General features: G+C 45.0%; 1 protein-coding gene and 1 long non-coding RNA gene across 2 annotated transcripts; both read left to right on the top strand.

Annotated features, from left to right (window-relative positions):
- Positions 1 to 2,489: 2,489 nt before the first annotated feature.
- Positions 2,490 to 6,445, top strand: LOC135333144 (uncharacterized). Its single transcript, XR_010393760.1, has 6 exons — positions 2,490 to 2,778; positions 2,916 to 3,193; positions 3,657 to 5,614; positions 5,757 to 5,952; positions 6,007 to 6,125; positions 6,183 to 6,445. It is a non-coding gene; the product is annotated as an uncharacterized LOC135333144 (long non-coding RNA).
- Positions 6,446 to 7,388: 943 nt separating this feature from the next.
- Positions 7,389 to 16,223, top strand: LOC135330994 (piggyBac transposable element-derived protein 4-like). The gene is made up of 3 exons (XM_064526002.1): positions 7,389 to 7,953; positions 10,163 to 12,057; positions 14,270 to 16,223. Exons 2-3 carry the CDS (start codon positions 11,919 to 11,921, stop codon positions 15,835 to 15,837), a joined length of 1,707 nt encoding a protein of 568 aa, XP_064382072.1. The 5' UTR covers positions 7,389 to 7,953; positions 10,163 to 11,918; the 3' UTR covers positions 15,838 to 16,223.
- Positions 16,224 to 18,058: the final 1,835 nt, after the last annotated feature.

The raw sequence follows: 18,058 nt of genomic DNA, 5'->3' as shown, positions 1-18,058 counted from the left end.
TCACTTGCAAAAGAAAAGTACCATGTAGTATATCGTTAGGGCCAAACCAAACCTGTGATAGCAGTGTTGAAAGGCTTAAAGTATGTACCTTTATCTGCATGAAGAATGCTTGCAATGAACACATTTGTGGAGCAATGTTTTGGCCATTATACAGAGGTGGCCTTTATAGGGGCTGTTTTATTTATACACAAGAGTACTCTTGCTTAGTGCAAGTTTAGGCTTAAGAAATCATTATCTATTGTGGTTTTGCTGTTAGGAAATTCTCTGTTGCACAATGATATGGCTACCTTGTTAACAGCATTGAACATGCATGTGTTCTTATCACTTTGATTCCCACTGACTACACATGCATCACATCTGCAGACTGAATTACTGCTGCATGCGTGCAAGTCCCGTTTCTACGAAATCAAAGGATCAAGATCTGTGACAGAAATCAGAATGAAACTCAAGTCTGGTATCATCCATTGTCTGAGCACCGTGATAATTATAAGGTGAAACAAATTAAAACAGATACTACACTTTGCCCATACCTAATTTATAATAATGCTAAATTGATTTCAATGAGGTAACACATAAAGTGGGCAAAGTGTAGGACTGTATTATTATAATATTATATCTATTGTAATACCTAAGGGAGAATGTTTTCATTTAGCTTATGAAATTAAGAATTGGCGGACTAGTTAATTGGAATAAGCAGAGTGTTTGGAGGAGAAGCAATTTTATTTTTGCTCATTTTGATCTGAAGCAGAGGTACAAGTATAAGTCAGTGCTCTTGTACTAACTTCAATCTGTGTGTGGCCTTCTCTCGAGGAGGTAAACGCACAGCTGACCTCGAGACTTCTGGTTGTACTTACATTGAAAGTATTTTCACAGTTTTGCATTGGTGCCATCTGAGCTTAAGAAATGTGAACAGGTGTGTGTATCTCTACGTCTGAGCAAAAGTCTAGATCTTACTACCGTGTAATTATAGTGGGTAAATTTTCGTGAGATTCGTTTAACTGAATGGGAAATGGTGATTTTCGCGAGTATACATTTCGTTAGTATGCGTAACTGTAAGCATACCTACGTTTTCGTGGGGGAAAATTTCGTGTAGGCCATGAAGCTTTCCCACGATAATAACGAATATTTTACACCACATCACCCGCTATACAATATGCATAGTATACTTGACAACGTTGTTTTCAATTGATAAATAGGTTACAAAAATTGGCGCGGTAATTGCATATGCCATGGATTTTGATTGCTGTCTTGATTTTAATGTGTTTGCTATCTACTGAGGTTGATTAAAGCCTGCCTGTTGTCTCATCATTATCCCTTCTATGTATGCCAGCAAGGGTATCCTTCAAATCCTACCTACCATAACTGGTTTTATATTCTCCTATGTATGTGTTTTCTGGTGCTTTAAAGCTTACATTTTGTCCATTAACTATACGGTCGCAAGAGTGTTGCAATACTTAAGCAGCGGATATCATTAACATTTTGGTGGTACCGGTGTCATAAAATTTTAGGCCCCATGAGATTGGGCCCCCCCGGGCCTAGAATTTTAACATTTTAGGCCCCCCATTAACAGCGCAACAGCGGTAACATTATGTGACAGTGCATTCTCAAAATACACCAATACAGTCTTCTATGGTCTTCACAGTTTATGCAGTGCCAGTTACTGAATGCAGCTCTCCTCACACACACACATTTCATGCATGTACAGTAGTATACCACTGGTCTCACAGCCATCACACTGCACCATGTCATTCTATGAATCAGGCCTCATGCAGCACGAAGCACATAGGTGCCAACTGTCCCGAATTGGTCCGGACTTTCCAATATTACCCTTGTCCCGAAAGGAAACTGCTATTGTGATTCCACCATGATACAACAGTTTCTCTCTTGACTTCTATCTGTGATTCCACATTACTTGAGAGCTGAGCCAGTGATGCTATTGGAGCATCCCCACAACAATTTACATCTTCTATGTATAGGAAAACATGGAGGAAGATATGAATTGTTGTCTTAATTTGCACTGAAATTGTATGTTTTATACTTTTTTGTCCTGAAATTTGACTAAGAAAGTAAGCACGAAGTTGCAAATAATTATGGTGATAGCTATGCAACAACATCGATTGTCTTACAGGCAGATCCAACATTGCAGAGCTGCATCAAAGCATTTAACTCTTATAGGTAAAGCATGAGTAACTTGAAAGGTAACACTTTGAATTCCATGATAGAATAATAATGCGAATATTTTTGCTACTTTGATACAGAGTCTTTGCATGCATGCGTCTCTTTGATGCTTTGTCAACTAATAGAGCTAACCTTACCATAATTATAATATCTCTTTGACTTTGTTCTATCATGCAGAAAAGGATAGCAGAAGAGGGGGGCCTATTTCACAGTGGGGGGCCTAGAATGTTAACAGTTTGGACCCCCTGGTAACATTTTAGGCCCGGGGGTCCAAAATTTTAAAATTCTAGGCCGGGTGGGCTAAACAGGGGGGGGCCCAAAATTTTATGACACCGGCCAACAGTTTTCGAACAGATTTGTTTACTAATTCTATTTGATGCGCACCTTCACAGCCCCTCCCCTAGAATTTAGCCACACCCCTATACATCTATGGCACATGCGCACTAATTTATATAAATGCTGAAGCAGAAGCTGAACCTCACATTTGCAGCAAGTTTGCAGTATCAATGTCACTGTCCATCATCTCTGACAAAAGTGAAGTGATCTCTTCAACATGTCTCTACATCTCAAGAAGCGCTACTCCACCTCTAAACCTTGCAGGTGTGTGTCTGTGTGTGTCTGTGCTAGCTATAGGATCAAGGAGTCACCAAATAATGTTTTACAGTACACAGTAATAGTTTAGAGCTGTTGCTTGGTCATGTATTATTGCTAACCCTCGTGTTGTCTTGTTCTCACAGCTGCAAATGTCCACTAAAGCTCAACAATTGCTCTTATTCGATTCGATTCTTATATACGCCCAGCCACGAATAGATATAGTGTTCATCACAACACGAAATTCGAAAACGAACGATCAACAACAACAAAAAGCACTCAACAGTCATCTCATTAATTTTATATCAGACATTATTATTATGCTAGAGAGGGGCCCCTCACAGTAGTTAATTATTCATTTTTGTGACAGCAGTATATCACAACAAGTGGCAGTATCTGCTCTTGAGCACTGACTAATTAAATGGTGAGAATTGGCTATGCAGTGAGCCATGCACGCAGTGAGCCATGCACGTGTGTCTAGCCATGCACGTGTGTGTGTGTGTGTGTGTGTGTGTGTGTGTGTGTGTGTGTGTGTGTGTGTGTGTGTGTGTGTGTGTGTGTGTGTGTGTGTGTGTGTGTGTGTGTGTGTGTGTGTGTGTGTGTGTGTGTGTGTGTGTGTGTGTGTGTGTGTGTGTGTGTGTGTGTGTGTGTGTGTGTGTGTGTGTGTGTGTGTGTGTGTGTGTGTGTGTGTGTGTGTGTGTGTGTGTGTGTGTGTGTGTGTGTGTGTGTGTGTGTGTGTGTGTGTGTGTGTGTGTGTGTGTGTGTGTGTGTGTGTGTGTGTGTGTGTGTGTGTGTGTGTGTGTGTGTGTGTGTGGGTGGGTGTGTGTGTCTATATGTGAGCTGTCTTGTGCGACTTTTCAATAATACATGCTGATTTATTTCTACAGATCTGACAACACGAGACCACTGGGTGGAATATTGAAGTCAAGTCTATCTACTACTGAACTATTGTGAACTAATGAAGTCTATCTGAACTATATTGAAGTACTGAAGTCTATCCACTACTTATGAAGTCAAGTCTGGAACATTTCTACTAACATCACTGACACTGACACTGGCTATCAATGGCTATCAACACTGCAGATGGTGGTACTCACGCACAGGCTGGTTGTGGTCTGATAGTTATAACGAGCCTTATACGTACTGTTATCAAGCCTTAAATCGTGTCTACTAATGTCTACCCCCTAATAATCTATTTCTTTCACTGCATAGTTCTTGCTCTGGGGGACCAACTGGCAGATCTGACACACTGCACTGCAGATGGTGACATTTCAAGAATCTACATGATTATTATAATTATGGGTTGTAGTTTGGCATTAGATAGTTATCAATCAAGCCTGGTATATTGGCATGTATGAGTACTATCAGGCACTCCTGGTACTATATTGATGAGTCCTAATCTATTTCTTACACTACATGGTTCTTGCTCTGGAGGGGACCAACTGGCGGAATTTCTATAGAAAAGACTCTTTTATGTCCGACATACTGGATACTGGCAGCATATCGAGAACCTACATATCGGTTGTGGTCTAACGATTAATAATTATATTGAGCCTTACACCATTCTATCAAGCCTTGTGTATATTCGTACATGTATGATTACTACTGATGTGTCCTACCCCAACAACCAACTGCTTTACTATAGTCTGTCTCTTTCAAACCTTGCATCCCTGTAGAACCACTCACCAGCTGCATGTATTGTGTGCTTCAGACGTACCTATAGTATACTTCCTATAACCCTATTCTAACCAAATTCTCCCACTACATGGTTCTAGCTCTGGAGGACCAACCGGCAGAATTTCTAGAAAGACTCGTTTATTCGACACGCTGGACGAACTACTTGTGGCATTTCACTATCAAGAATCTACATGTCGCTTGTGGTGGTCTGACAATTATTCTAAATAATAATTATTCTTATTTGAGCCTTATACAGTAACAAGCCTTGTGTGTTACATGACATGAGTACCTAACCCCATGCATGCATGTACCCTCTAATAATCTATTTCTCCCACTACATGGTTCTAGCTCTAGATGACACAACTGGCGGAACTTCTATAAAAGACTCGTTTATATCCGACACTGGATCGACAGCATTTCAAACAAGAATCTACATATCGGTTGTGGTCTAACAAGTTTAAAATAATATTGAGCCTTATATACAGCTATAGTTACGTAGCAAGCCTTGTGTACATGTGTGTGCTCTGTGTCCTAACCTCTACCCCTGGTGTCATACATGCATTATAGTGTTCTAGCTGGCTCTTATGGGGACCAACTGGCAGAATCTCTAGAAAGAACTCGTTTTTATTCGACACACTGGCATTTCACTATCAAGAATCTACATATCGGTTGTGGTCTGACAATTATTCTTATTTGAGCCTTATACAGTAACAAGCCTTGTGTGTTACATGACATGAGTACCTAACCCCATGCATGCATGTACCCCCTAATAATCTATTTCTCCCACTACATGGTTCTTGCTCTGGAGGACAACTGGCGGAATTTCTATATAGAGAAAAAACTCCATATTACATCTGACAGTAGAGGGACTGCTGGTGACATGTACGTATCGGTTGTGGTGGTCTGATGATTAATTCTAAGCTTTTATATATAATTATACAGTTCAAGCCTTGTGTAGTGTAATTCCATGTATGAGGTAGTACTACGTATGTGTCCTAACCCTACCCTTCACACTACATGGTTCTGGCTCCGGGGGACCTACTGCACTGGAGGGAGTATCCACCACGTCACATACTGAAGTCAAGCATGGAACATATATCTACTGATGTACATCACCAAATCCCACAAACACTGATGGAATAAGCAACAATGTCCTCCTCAACCACGAGTGAGTGTGTAATCTGTCCTTCCTTATAGATAGCTGTGTGTCTTGATCTGTAGGAGGCAGCAGTTGCTAACTTCTTATTGTCCCTTTGTGTATATATAATATTATGATGCATGTTGCTAACCCCTCTCCCTTGTACCCACAGCTATATAGCTGCTGCAATGAACCATCATACATAACTCATCACAATCATACTTTTGGGGCGCCCCATCATTTTTCATTTCCTTTTCGTTTGTCATACTGTAAATGAAAAATGAACTCGTTCTGTGGAGGGGGAGTGGTCAGACCACATCTACTACAACTGTGGCCACACCCACATGATGGCCACACCCTCATGTTAGGTGGGTGTGCGTATGATACCCTACATGTATGTACACGATGCTTTGTCCCTGTAGGCAACAGCAACTCTTACATGAGAATCTCCATTGGATAGCAAATTCTAACCACCTGGATGTAACTAATTAGTCTCGTGGCCAGACTACCTTCTAATAACCTGGACTGGGACAGCCTCTAGGTTGGTTATTGCTGTCTTAACTGTATTCAATTGAGATATCACAACCATTTGCTACAGATATCCCAGATGGTCCCATGGGTGGATGGGCGGGGGGCCAGCGATGCAGTGCCACATACTCGCGACGGTGCTGGCTGTCACACTGCATGGAGGGAGGACTCTCTCTCTGCATGGAGGGAGGACTCTCTCTCTCTCTCTCTCTCTCTGGTGTGCAAGAGCACTGCAAACTGAACGATAATTATGATAATGAACATACAAACATTATTGAACATTAATTTTACAATGGTTGGTGTAATGAAAAGACACTTTTAAGTGTTACTGTGTCGACCTTTACCAAATTTATTTTGATTGTAGCGCCTCCCCTATTTGTAGATTTAGCTCCACCCACAATGCCAATTTGAAAACAAAGTAAGCCTCTGTGAATCTGCTCTTTTATAAAAATAAAAAAAGGAAACTGCTATTGTGATTCCACCATGATACAACAGTTTCTCTCTTGACTTCTATCTATGATTCCACATTACTTGAGAGCTGAGCCAGTGATGCTATTAGAGCACCCCCACAACAATTTACATCTTCTATATAGGAAAACATAGGAGGAAGATATGAATTGTTGTCTTTGCACTGAAATTGTGTGTTTTATACTTTTTTGTCCTGAAATTTGACTAAGAAAGTAAGCACGAAGTTGCAAATATGGCGATAGCTATGCAACAACATCGATTGTCTTACCTCTTTCCTTGGCAATCTGTTGTAGAAATTACAACAATGGGTAAGGAATCGTTATGATGAATTAGATGAAGTTGTATGTGAGCTCCTCCCTGACAAACAAACTGTAGTCTAGGTAACCGCCTTATCAGTCAAGTAGGCTAAAAATCTGTGTCCTTTGATGTAAGCTTTGATGTCTCTTTGTGCATATGTAGTTATAAAAAAAAAAAAAAAAAAAAAGAAACCTTTGACTAGCTAGGAAGAGTAGCAGCAGTAGGCAGCAGTAGTAGTAGCAGTGCAAGCAGGACTAGACTAGATTAAAAAGTTGGTGGAAAGAATAACTGACCGTTTGGACGTCACCTGGCTGCCAGACTTTCATCTGGACTCTTCCCCCTGAGTAGCTGGCCTTTCTCTAAGCCACAAAACTGAGCAAGAAGCTGAAGAAGCAGCTAGACAGAGACATGTACCTAGCCTTGAGAATTGGGAGGCGTGGCTCAACTAGTTAGCCCAGCCCAGAGGAATTGTTACCGTGGGTACTGAACAACCGTAGAAGTAGGGCTACCCCTGGCTTTACTGAATTAACTAGCTGTGTCTGCTGTCTAGTTGGACCAGATTTAGCTAGATAATGGGGTAGAGAATAGTTGAGCGGTGCTGTGTGTAGCTTGAACTGTACTGGCTGGCAAGAATCTAGTAAGCACCCTATGCACTGATAACTCGTCAGAATGGAGGGTATGTTCTAGGGATCTGGACAGCTGTACATCCAAAGGAGCCAGGGAGTGCCAATCATCTTCTCCCAGTCTCTGACACGCTAAACAAAAGGAGCTAGAACTGGGAGTCCCAGCTAGAATTGCTAGCCGGATCTAGACTAATAGAATGACTTGGAGGCGTGGTGAGGCCGGATCCACACTAATTGATCGACCTAAAGACGCTCCTGTTCCAGATTTCACGAATGGCAAGGAAAGGGTTATTTTTCAAAACTTTTGAATCCAAATGGAGCTGATTGGACTCCTTGACACTGTCAGCGAGCTTGAGCACACTGTCAGAGAGCTTGAGGAGGACCAGGAAGTCTGTTATGACCATGACGAGCCCAGTGATGACGATTTTGAGACAGATCTGGAGAGTGATTCAGGTTTGTGTCATTGCACCATTAAATAGTGGTTGGGGAGGCAGCATTGTGATGCCCTAACGATATGTGGCCTCTTTTTGGCGGAGGCGTCATGTGCATGCCTTTTGTGGCTCCTCCTACATTGTGTGAGCCTCTTTTTGGCGTCGCCTTGACTGCAGTACTGTACTGTACCCTAACCCCCAGTTGTTAATGATATTCATAGCACCACACGCGTGCATTACGCACACATATTGATATTCATGGTTGTTGTGGTTTGTTGGGCTCCTCCCACGAGCCTTTGATGTGGACGAGCCTTTTCCTCTGCTGTACTGTACCTATGTGCCCTAACCCCCCCCAGTAGTTAATTATATTCATAGCACCACTAGCGTGCGGTACGCCCACATAATGACATTCATGGTTGTTGTGGTTTGTTGGGCTCCTCCCACGAGCCTTTGATGTGGACGAGCCTTTTCCTCTGCTGTACTGTACCTATGTGCCCTAACCCCCCCCCCCCCCAGTAGTTAATGATATTCATAGCACCACTAGCGTGTGGTACGCCCACGTAATGACATTCATGGTTGTTGTGGTTTGTTGGGCTCCTCCCACGAGCCTTTGATGGGGACGAGCCTTTTCCTCTGCTGTACTGTACCTATGTGCCCTAACCCCCCCCCCCCCAGTAGTTAATGATATTCATAGCACCACTAGCGTGTGGTACGCCCACGTAATGACATTCATGGTTGTTGTGGTTTGTTGGGCTCCTCCCACGAGCCTTTGATGTGGACGAGCCTTTTCCTCTGCTGTACTGTACCTATGTGCCCTAACCCCCCCCCCCCAGTAGTTAATGATATTCATAGCACCACTAGCGTGTGGTACACCCACGTAATGACATTCATGGTTGTTGTGGTTTGTTGGGCTCCTCCCACGAGCCTTTGATGGGGACGAGCCTTTTCCTCTGCTGTACTGTACCTATGTGCCCTAACCCCACCCCCCAGTTGTTAATGATATTCATAGCACCACTAGCGTGTGGTACACCCACGTAATGACATTCATGGTTGTTGTGGTTTGTTGGGCTCCTCCCACGAGCCTTTGATGTGGACGAGCCTTTTCCTCTGCTGTACTGTACCTATGTGCCCTAACCCCCCCCCCCCCAGTAGTTAATGATATTCATAGCACCACTAGCGTGCGGTACGCCCACGTAATGACATTCATGGTTGTTGTGGTTTGTTGGGCTCCTCCCACGAGCCTTTGATGTGGACGAGCCTTTTCCTCTGCTGTACTGTACCTATGTGCCCTAACCCCCCCCCCCCCCCCCCCAGTAGTTAATGATATTCATAGCACCACTAGCGTGTGGTACGCCCACATAATGACATTCATGGTTGTTGTGGTTTGTTGGGCTCCTCCCACGAGCCTTTGATGGGGACGAGCCTTTTCCTCTGCTGTACTGTACCTATGTGCCCTAACCCCACCCCCCAGTTGTTAATGATATTCATAGCACCACTAGCGTGTGGTACACCCACGTAATGACATTCATGGTTGTTGTGGTTTGTTGGGCTCCTCCCACGAGCCTTTGATGTGGACGAGCCTTTTCCTCTGCTGTACTGTACCTATGTGCCCTAACCCCCCCCCCCCAGTAGTTAATGATATTCATAGCACCACTAGCGTGCGGTACGCCCACATAATGACATTCATGGTTGTTGTGGTTTGTTGGGATCCTCCCACGAGCCTTTGATGGGGACGAGCCTTTTCCTCTGCTGTACTGTACCTATGTGCCCTAACCCCCCCCCCCCCAGTAGTTAATTATATTCATAGCACCACTAGCGTGCGGTACGCCCACGTAATGACATTCATGGTTGTTGTGGTTTGTTGGGATCCTCCCACGAGCCTTTGATGGGGACGAGCCTTTTCCTCTGCTGTACTGTACCTATGCGCCCTAACCCCCCCCCCCCCCAGTAGTTAATGATATTCATAGCACCACTAGCGTGTGGTACGCCCACTAATGACATTCATGGTTGTTGTGGTTTGTTGGGCTCCTCCCACGAGCCTTTGATGTGGACGAGCCTTTTCCTCTGCTGTACTGTACCTATGCGCCCTAACCCCCCCAGTAGTTAATGATATTCATAGCACCACTAGCGTGTGGTACGCCCACATAATGACATTCATAGCCTGTCCCCCACCTGCACTGGCGAGCACTCTTGTGGTACTCTAATGATATTCATGCTTTGTTTCCGTGCAGATGCTGCAGTGGAGGATGATGACGAAATGGTCGATGGCATGGCTCCGACTCCCAAACGGAGGAAGCTGGCGAGGGACAATGGACTCCAAAAAGCTAAGTCCACAGGAAGATACCCCGTCTTTGGCGGTGTGGTCGGTCCTGTCGATCAACTTGATCCGTCTGTAACTCCATGCCTAGATTTTGTTAAGTTACTTTGGCCCGATAGTTTGTGTGAGTACATAGCCGAACAGACCAACCTGTACGCTAGGCAGTGTGGTGCTAAGGGTTGGTCAGCTACAAACAGTGCCGAATTGTGGGTGTTTTTGGGGATTGTACTAGAGATGGGCATTCATAGGCTCCCTGAAATTACGGACTACTGGTCCAAGGATCCCCTTTTAGGTGTACAATGTGTGAGCAATGTAATGTCGCTCAAAAGGTTCCAAAGTTTATGGCGGTATCTGCACTGTGAGGACAATACGTCCATCACTGATGCACGTAAGGTAACTAGCAAGCTAAAAACTGTTTTAGAGACTCTTAAAGCCAACTACTTCATGAGGTATAATCCCAGTCAGGAGCTTTCCGTTGATGAGATGATGATAAAGTACAAGGGTCGTAAAAGCGGGAAAATTCATATGCCCAAGAAGCCTGTTAAACTGGGGTTCAAGGTATGGTGCTGCTCATGTTCATGCTGTGGGTATCTCTGTGTGTTTGATGTATACAGTGGTAAGCTCACCGATTCCTCTGGGAAAAAGATAGCTGTGAAAGGGCTTGTGAAAAATGTAGTCCATCGTTTACTCACTCCTTTTTATGGTCATCAGCATGTTGTGTACATGGACAACTTTTACACGTCCGGTCCATTGATAGAAGAGTTGGCTAAGCAAAATGTGTTTACTGTCGGCACAATTTTGAAGAATGCTGCTGGTTTCCCAGCAAGTCTTAAGGATGTGGTACTCGACAAAGGTGACTATACGTCCATGACTGTTGGTGATATTTCTTACTCTATGTTTAACGACCGTAGAGTTGTGTCCTTTGCAACAAATGTGTTCCCTGACCATATGCCCCACACTGTAATGCGAATGCACAAAGACGGTACCCTACGCTCTCAGAGTGTCCCCCCCTGTCTCCCTGCATATAACATGTACATGGGAGGAGTTGACAATACAGGGCGTATGAGGAAAACCTATGGGTACGATAGAAAGTGTCGGCGGTATTGGTTCAGGATTTTCTTTCAATTCCTTGACGTTAGTGTGAATAATGCATACATTCTATACAGGCACAACTGTGTCAGGGTGGGTTCAAAGGCCATGCCTTTGAAAGGGTTTCGATTGGAACTAATTCATAGTCTATTGGGTGTGCCACGTACTCGTAGCAGTGCCTCAGGTCTGGCCAGTCTAAATATCGTTTTCCCCCCATCACAGGGCGCACGTGTGAGTGCAAATAGTGTCGGAGTGTCTCGTGGGCGCTGTCAAGTGTGTGTTCGGGAGAAGATCCCTAGCAGAGAGCAGCAACACACTGCAATGGCATGTCCCCACTGTCGCATAAGAATATGCAAAGGACACTCTGTTATCGGACACACATGTGCTAGCTAATGTGCTGTGTGACTGATTTTTGTTAGATGGTACTCTCCTGGTCTAAATTGGCCTTGGAGAGGGGAGGAAAGGGGTATTATTTCAATGATTAATAAAATTGTGATAAAGAATTCAGTTGTATATGAGAGGCCCTAACCCACTCTGTTGTAAATTCTGTTGTAATTATTTTTCAAAACTTTTGAATCCAAATGGAGCTGATTGGACTCCTTGACACTGTCAGCGAGCTTGAGCACACTGTCAGAGAGCTTGAGGAGGACCAGGAAGTCTGTTATGACCATGACGAGCCCAGTGATGACGATTTTGAGACAGATCTGGAGAGTGATTCAGGTTTGTGTCATTGCACCATTAAATAGTGGTTGGGGAGGCAGCATTGTGATGCCCTAACGATATGTGGCCTCTTTTTGGCGGAGGCGTCATGTGCATGCCTTTTGTGGCTCCTCCTACATTGTGTGAGCCTCTTTTTGGCGTCGCCTTGACTGCAGTACTGTACTGTACCCTAACCCCCAGTTGTTAATGATATTCATAGCACCACACGCGTGCATTACGCACACATATTGATATTCATGGTTGTTGTGGTTTGTTGGGCTCCTCCCACGAGCCTTTGATGTGGACGAGCCTTTTCCTCTGCTGTACTGTACCTATGTGCCCTAACCCCCCCCAGTAGTTAATTATATTCATAGCACCACTAGCGTGCGGTACGCCCACATAATGACATTCATGGTTGTTGTGGTTTGTTGGGCTCCTCCCACGAGCCTTTGATGTGGACGAGCCTTTTCCTCTGCTGTACTGTACCTATGTGCCCTAACCCCCCCCCCCCCCAGTAGTTAATGATATTCATAGCACCACTAGCGTGTGGTACGCCCACGTAATGACATTCATGGTTGTTGTGGTTTGTTGGGCTCCTCCCACGAGCCTTTGATGGGGACGAGCCTTTTCCTCTGCTGTACTGTACCTATGTGCCCTAACCCCCCCCCCCCCAGTAGTTAATGATATTCATAGCACCACTAGCGTGTGGTACGCCCACGTAATGACATTCATGGTTGTTGTGGTTTGTTGGGCTCCTCCCACGAGCCTTTGATGTGGACGAGCCTTTTCCTCTGCTGTACTGTACCTATGTGCCCTAACCCCCCCCCCCCCAGTAGTTAATGATATTCATAGCACCACTAGCGTGTGGTACACCCACGTAATGACATTCATGGTTGTTGTGGTTTGTTGGGCTCCTCCCACGAGCCTTTGATGGGGACGAGCCTTTTCCTCTGCTGTACTGTACCTATGTGCCCTAACCCCACCCCCCAGTTGTTAATGATATTCATAGCACCACTAGCGTGTGGTACACCCACGTAATGACATTCATGGTTGTTGTGGTTTGTTGGGCTCCTCCCACGAGCCTTTGATGTGGACGAGCCTTTTCCTCTGCTGTACTGTACCTATGTGCCCTAACCCCCCCCCCCCCAGTAGTTAATGATATTCATAGCACCACTAGCGTGCGGTACGCCCACGTAATGACATTCATGGTTGTTGTGGTTTGTTGGGCTCCTCCCACGAGCCTTTGATGTGGACGAGCCTTTTCCTCTGCTGTACTGTACCTATGTGCCCTAACCCCCCCCCCCCCCCCCCCAGTAGTTAATGATATTCATAGCACCACTAGCGTGTGGTACGCCCACATAATGACATTCATGGTTGTTGTGGTTTGTTGGGCTCCTCCCACGAGCCTTTGATGGGGACGAGCCTTTTCCTCTGCTGTACTGTACCTATGTGCCCTAACCCCACCCCCCAGTTGTTAATGATATTCATAGCACCACTAGCGTGTGGTACACCCACGTAATGACATTCATGGTTGTTGTGGTTTGTTGGGCTCCTCCCACGAGCCTTTGATGTGGACGAGCCTTTTCCTCTGCTGTACTGTACCTATGTGCCCTAACCCCCCCCCCCCAGTAGTTAATGATATTCATAGCACCACTAGCGTGCGGTACGCCCACATAATGACATTCATGGTTGTTGTGGTTTGTTGGGATCCTCCCACGAGCCTTTGATGGGGACGAGCCTTTTCCTCTGCTGTACTGTACCTATGTGCCCTAACCCCCCCCCCCCCCAGTAGTTAATTATATTCATAGCACCACTAGCGTGCGGTACGCCCACGTAATGACATTCATGGTTGTTGTGGTTTGTTGGGATCCTCCCACGAGCCTTTGATGGGGACGAGCCTTTTCCTCTGCTGTACTGTACCTATGCGCCCTAACCCCCCCCCCCCCCCAGTAGTTAATGATATTCATAGCACCACTAGCGTGTGGTACGCCCACTAATGACATTCATGGTTGTTGTGGTTTGTTGGGCTCCTCCCACGAGCCTTTGATGTGGACGAGCCTTTTCCTCTGCTGTACTGTACCTATGCGCCCTAACCCCCCCAGTAGTTAATGATATTCATAGCACCACTAGCGTGTGGTACGCCCACATAATGACATTCATAGCCTGTCCCCCACCTGCACTGGCGAGCACTCTTGTGGTACTCTAATGATATTCATGCTTTGTTTCCGTGCAGATGCTGCAGTGGAGGATGATGACGAAATGGTCGATGGCATGGCTCCGACTCCCAAACGGAGGAAGCTGGCGAGGGACAATGGACTCCAAAAAGCTAAGTCCACAGGAAGATACCCCGTCTTTGGCGGTGTGGTCGGTCCTGTCGATCAACTTGATCCGTCTGTAACTCCATGCCTAGATTTTGTTAAGTTACTTTGGCCCGATAGTTTGTGTGAGTACATAGCCGAACAGACCAACCTGTACGCTAGGCAGTGTGGTGCTAAGGGTTGGTCAGCTACAAACAGTGCCGAATTGTGGGTGTTTTTGGGGATTGTACTAGAGATGGGCATTCATAGGCTCCCTGAAATTACGGACTACTGGTCCAAGGATCCCCTTTTAGGTGTACAATGTGTGAGCAATGTAATGTCGCTCAAAAGGTTCCAAAGTTTATGGCGGTATCTGCACTGTGAGGACAATACGTCCATCACTGATGCACGTAAGGTAACTAGCAAGCTAAAAACTGTTTTAGAGACTCTTAAAGCCAACTACTTCATGAGGTATAATCCCAGTCAGGAGCTTTCCGTTGATGAGATGATGATAAAGTACAAGGGTCGTAAAAGCGGGAAAATTCATATGCCCAAGAAGCCTGTTAAACTGGGGTTCAAGGTATGGTGCTGCTCATGTTCATGCTGTGGGTATCTCTGTGTGTTTGATGTATACAGTGGTAAGCTCACCGATTCCTCTGGGAAAAAGATAGCTGTGAAAGGGCTTGTGAAAAATGTAGTCCATCGTTTACTCACTCCTTTTTATGGTCATCAGCATGTTGTGTACATGGACAACTTTTACACGTCCGGTCCATTGATAGAAGAGTTGGCTAAGCAAAATGTGTTTACTGTCGGCACAATTTTGAAGAATGCTGCTGGTTTCCCAGCAAGTCTTAAGGATGTGGTACTCGACAAAGGTGACTATACGTCCATGACTGTTGGTGATATTTCTTACTCTATGTTTAACGACCGTAGAGTTGTGTCCTTTGCAACAAATGTGTTCCCTGACCATATGCCCCACACTGTAATGCGAATGCACAAAGACGGTACCCTACGCTCTCAGAGTGTCCCCCCCTGTCTCCCTGCATATAACATGTACATGGGAGGAGTTGACAATACAGGGCGTATGAGGAAAACCTATGGGTACGATAGAAAGTGTCGGCGGTATTGGTTCAGGATTTTCTTTCAATTCCTTGACGTTAGTGTGAATAATGCATACATTCTATACAGGCACAACTGTGTCAGGGTGGGTTCAAAGGCCATGCCTTTGAAAGGGTTTCGATTGGAACTAATTCATAGTCTATTGGGTGTGCCACGTACTCGTAGCAGTGCCTCAGGTCTGGCCAGTCTAAATATCGTTTTCCCCCCATCACAGGGCGCACGTGTGAGTGCAAATAGTGTCGGAGTGTCTCGTGGGCGCTGTCAAGTGTGTGTTCGGGAGAAGATCCCTAGCAGAGAGCAGCAACACACTGCAATGGCATGTCCCCACTGTCGCATAAGAATATGCAAAGGACACTCTGTTATCGGACACACATGTGCTAGCTAATGTGCTGTGTGACTGATTTTTGTTAGATGGTACTCTCCTGGTCTAAATTGGCCTTGGAGAGGGGAGGAAAGGGGTATTATTTCAATGATTAATAAAATTGTGATAAAGAATTCAGTTGTATATGAGAGGCCCTAACCCACTCTGTTGTAAATTCTGTTGTAATTATCTCTTTCCTTGGCAATCTGTTGTAGAAATTACAACAATGGGTAAGGAATCGTTATGATGAATTAGATGAAGTTGTATGTGAGCTCCTCCCTGACAAACAAACTGTAGTCTAGGTAACCGCCTTATCAGTCAAGTAGGCTAAAAATCTGTGTCCTTTGATGTAAGCTTTGATGTCTCTTTGTGCATATGTAGTTATAAAAAAAAAAAAAAAAAAAAAGAAACCTTTGACTAGCTAGGAAGAGTAGCAGCAGTAGGCAGCAGTAGTAGTAGCAGTGCAAGCAGGACTAGACTAGATTAAAAAGTTGGTGGAAAGAATAACTGACCGTTTGGACGTCACCTGGCTGCCAGACTTTCATCTGGACTCTTCCCCCTGAGTAGCTGGCCTTTCTCTAAGCCACAAAACTGAGCAAGAAGCTGAAGAAGCAGCTAGACAGAGACATGTACCTAGCCTTGAGAATTGGGAGGCGTGGCTCAACTAGTTAGCCCAGCCCAGAGGAATTGTTACCGTGGGTACTGAACAACCGTAGAAGTAGGGCTACCCCTGGCTTTACTGAATTAACTAGCTGTGTCTGCTGTCTAGTTGGACCAGATTTAGCTAGATAATGGGGTAGAGAATAGTTGAGCGGTGCTGTGTGTAGCTTGAACTGTACTGGCTGGCAAGAATCTAGTAAGCACCCTATGCACTGATAACTCGTCAGAATGGAGGGTATGTTCTAGGGATCTGGACAGCTGTACATCCAAAGGAGCCAGGGAGTGCCAATCATCTTCTCCCAGTCTCTGACACGCTAAACAAAAGGAGCTAGAACTGGGAGTCCCAGCTAGAATTGCTAGCCGGATCTAGACTAATAGAATGACTTGGAGGCGTGGTGAGGCCGGATCCACACTAATTGATCGACCTAAAGACGCTCCTGTTCCAGATTTCACGAATGGCAAGGAAAGGGTTATAGGCAGATCCAACATTGCAGAGCTGCATCAAAGCATTTAACTCTTAGGCCACTCCAAGTAATACTCTGGTTTCTGGTCCACCGCCCGCATCAGATTTTATTCTTGGATTTCTATCTCATTATTGGATTTCTATCTCATTATTTCTACTGCGCATGCGCAGAATGGTCCATGCGGTACAAAATAGTGTGATAATGATATTCATTTGAAAAATAATGAGATTCATAAGGTGAAATTGATAATGACATAATGAGAAAAGCCGCCCGCCCGCTTGCAATTAGAAAAACTTCAGGACCAGAAACCAGAGTATCACTTGGAGTGGCCTTATAGGTAAAGCATGAGTAACTTGAAAGGTAAATCTTCCTTCACTTTTATAATTCCATGATAGAATAATAATGCAAACATTTTTGCTAGTTTGATACAGAGTCTTTGCATGCATGCAGTCTCTTTGATGCTTTGTCAACTAATAGAGCTAACCTTACCTATATCTCTTTGACTTCCTTCTATCGTACGATCGTGCAGAAAAGCAGAAGAGGGGGGCCTAATCTCACAGTGGGGGCCCAGAATGTTAACATTTTGGACCCCCTGGGGGGCCTAAACTGTTAACATTCTAGGCCCGGGGGCCCAAAATTTTATGACACCGGCCTACTTAGACTGGAAACCACGCCCCTTTATTTAGGGAAAGAGACTGGCCAGGTGACTATCAACGACGACTTGTCTTCATTGCGTACTGAATTTTGCGGAAGTGGTTCAGGGAAAAGGGTGTGGTCACCAGTGTTGCGGTTTAGTATACTTGGCTAGATCTACTGTACTCTAGCAAGCTAGCTAGCTCAGCCACCTACCAAACTTAATTTCAATCACAAGTCAACTGCTGCAAAACTATGTCCAAGTCTGGAGCTAGCTGTCACCTGGATGTACCTAGTTCTTGTCCTGTCTGTGGCAATGATACCGCTGTAATAGAAACTCAAATGTTGCTGGCAATAGGGCAAAGCAAAGGGACTTTCCATAAACCAGTTGGCAGAGAGACAAATATATCTCTGCATCTCTGCTACTTCTGTCTGTTATTTTTGCAGTGGCCTTGTAGCCAGCCAGGTTATAGCAACTTTAGAATTGC

The sequence above is a fragment of the Halichondria panicea genome, chromosome 1 (assembly GCF_963675165.1).
Source record: "Halichondria panicea chromosome 1, odHalPani1.1, whole genome shotgun sequence".
Classification (NCBI taxonomy): Eukaryota; Metazoa; Porifera; class Demospongiae; order Suberitida; family Halichondriidae; genus Halichondria; species Halichondria panicea.
Note: the sequence above shows the minus strand (reverse complement) of the source record. Positions and strands in the feature narration are given on the sequence as shown.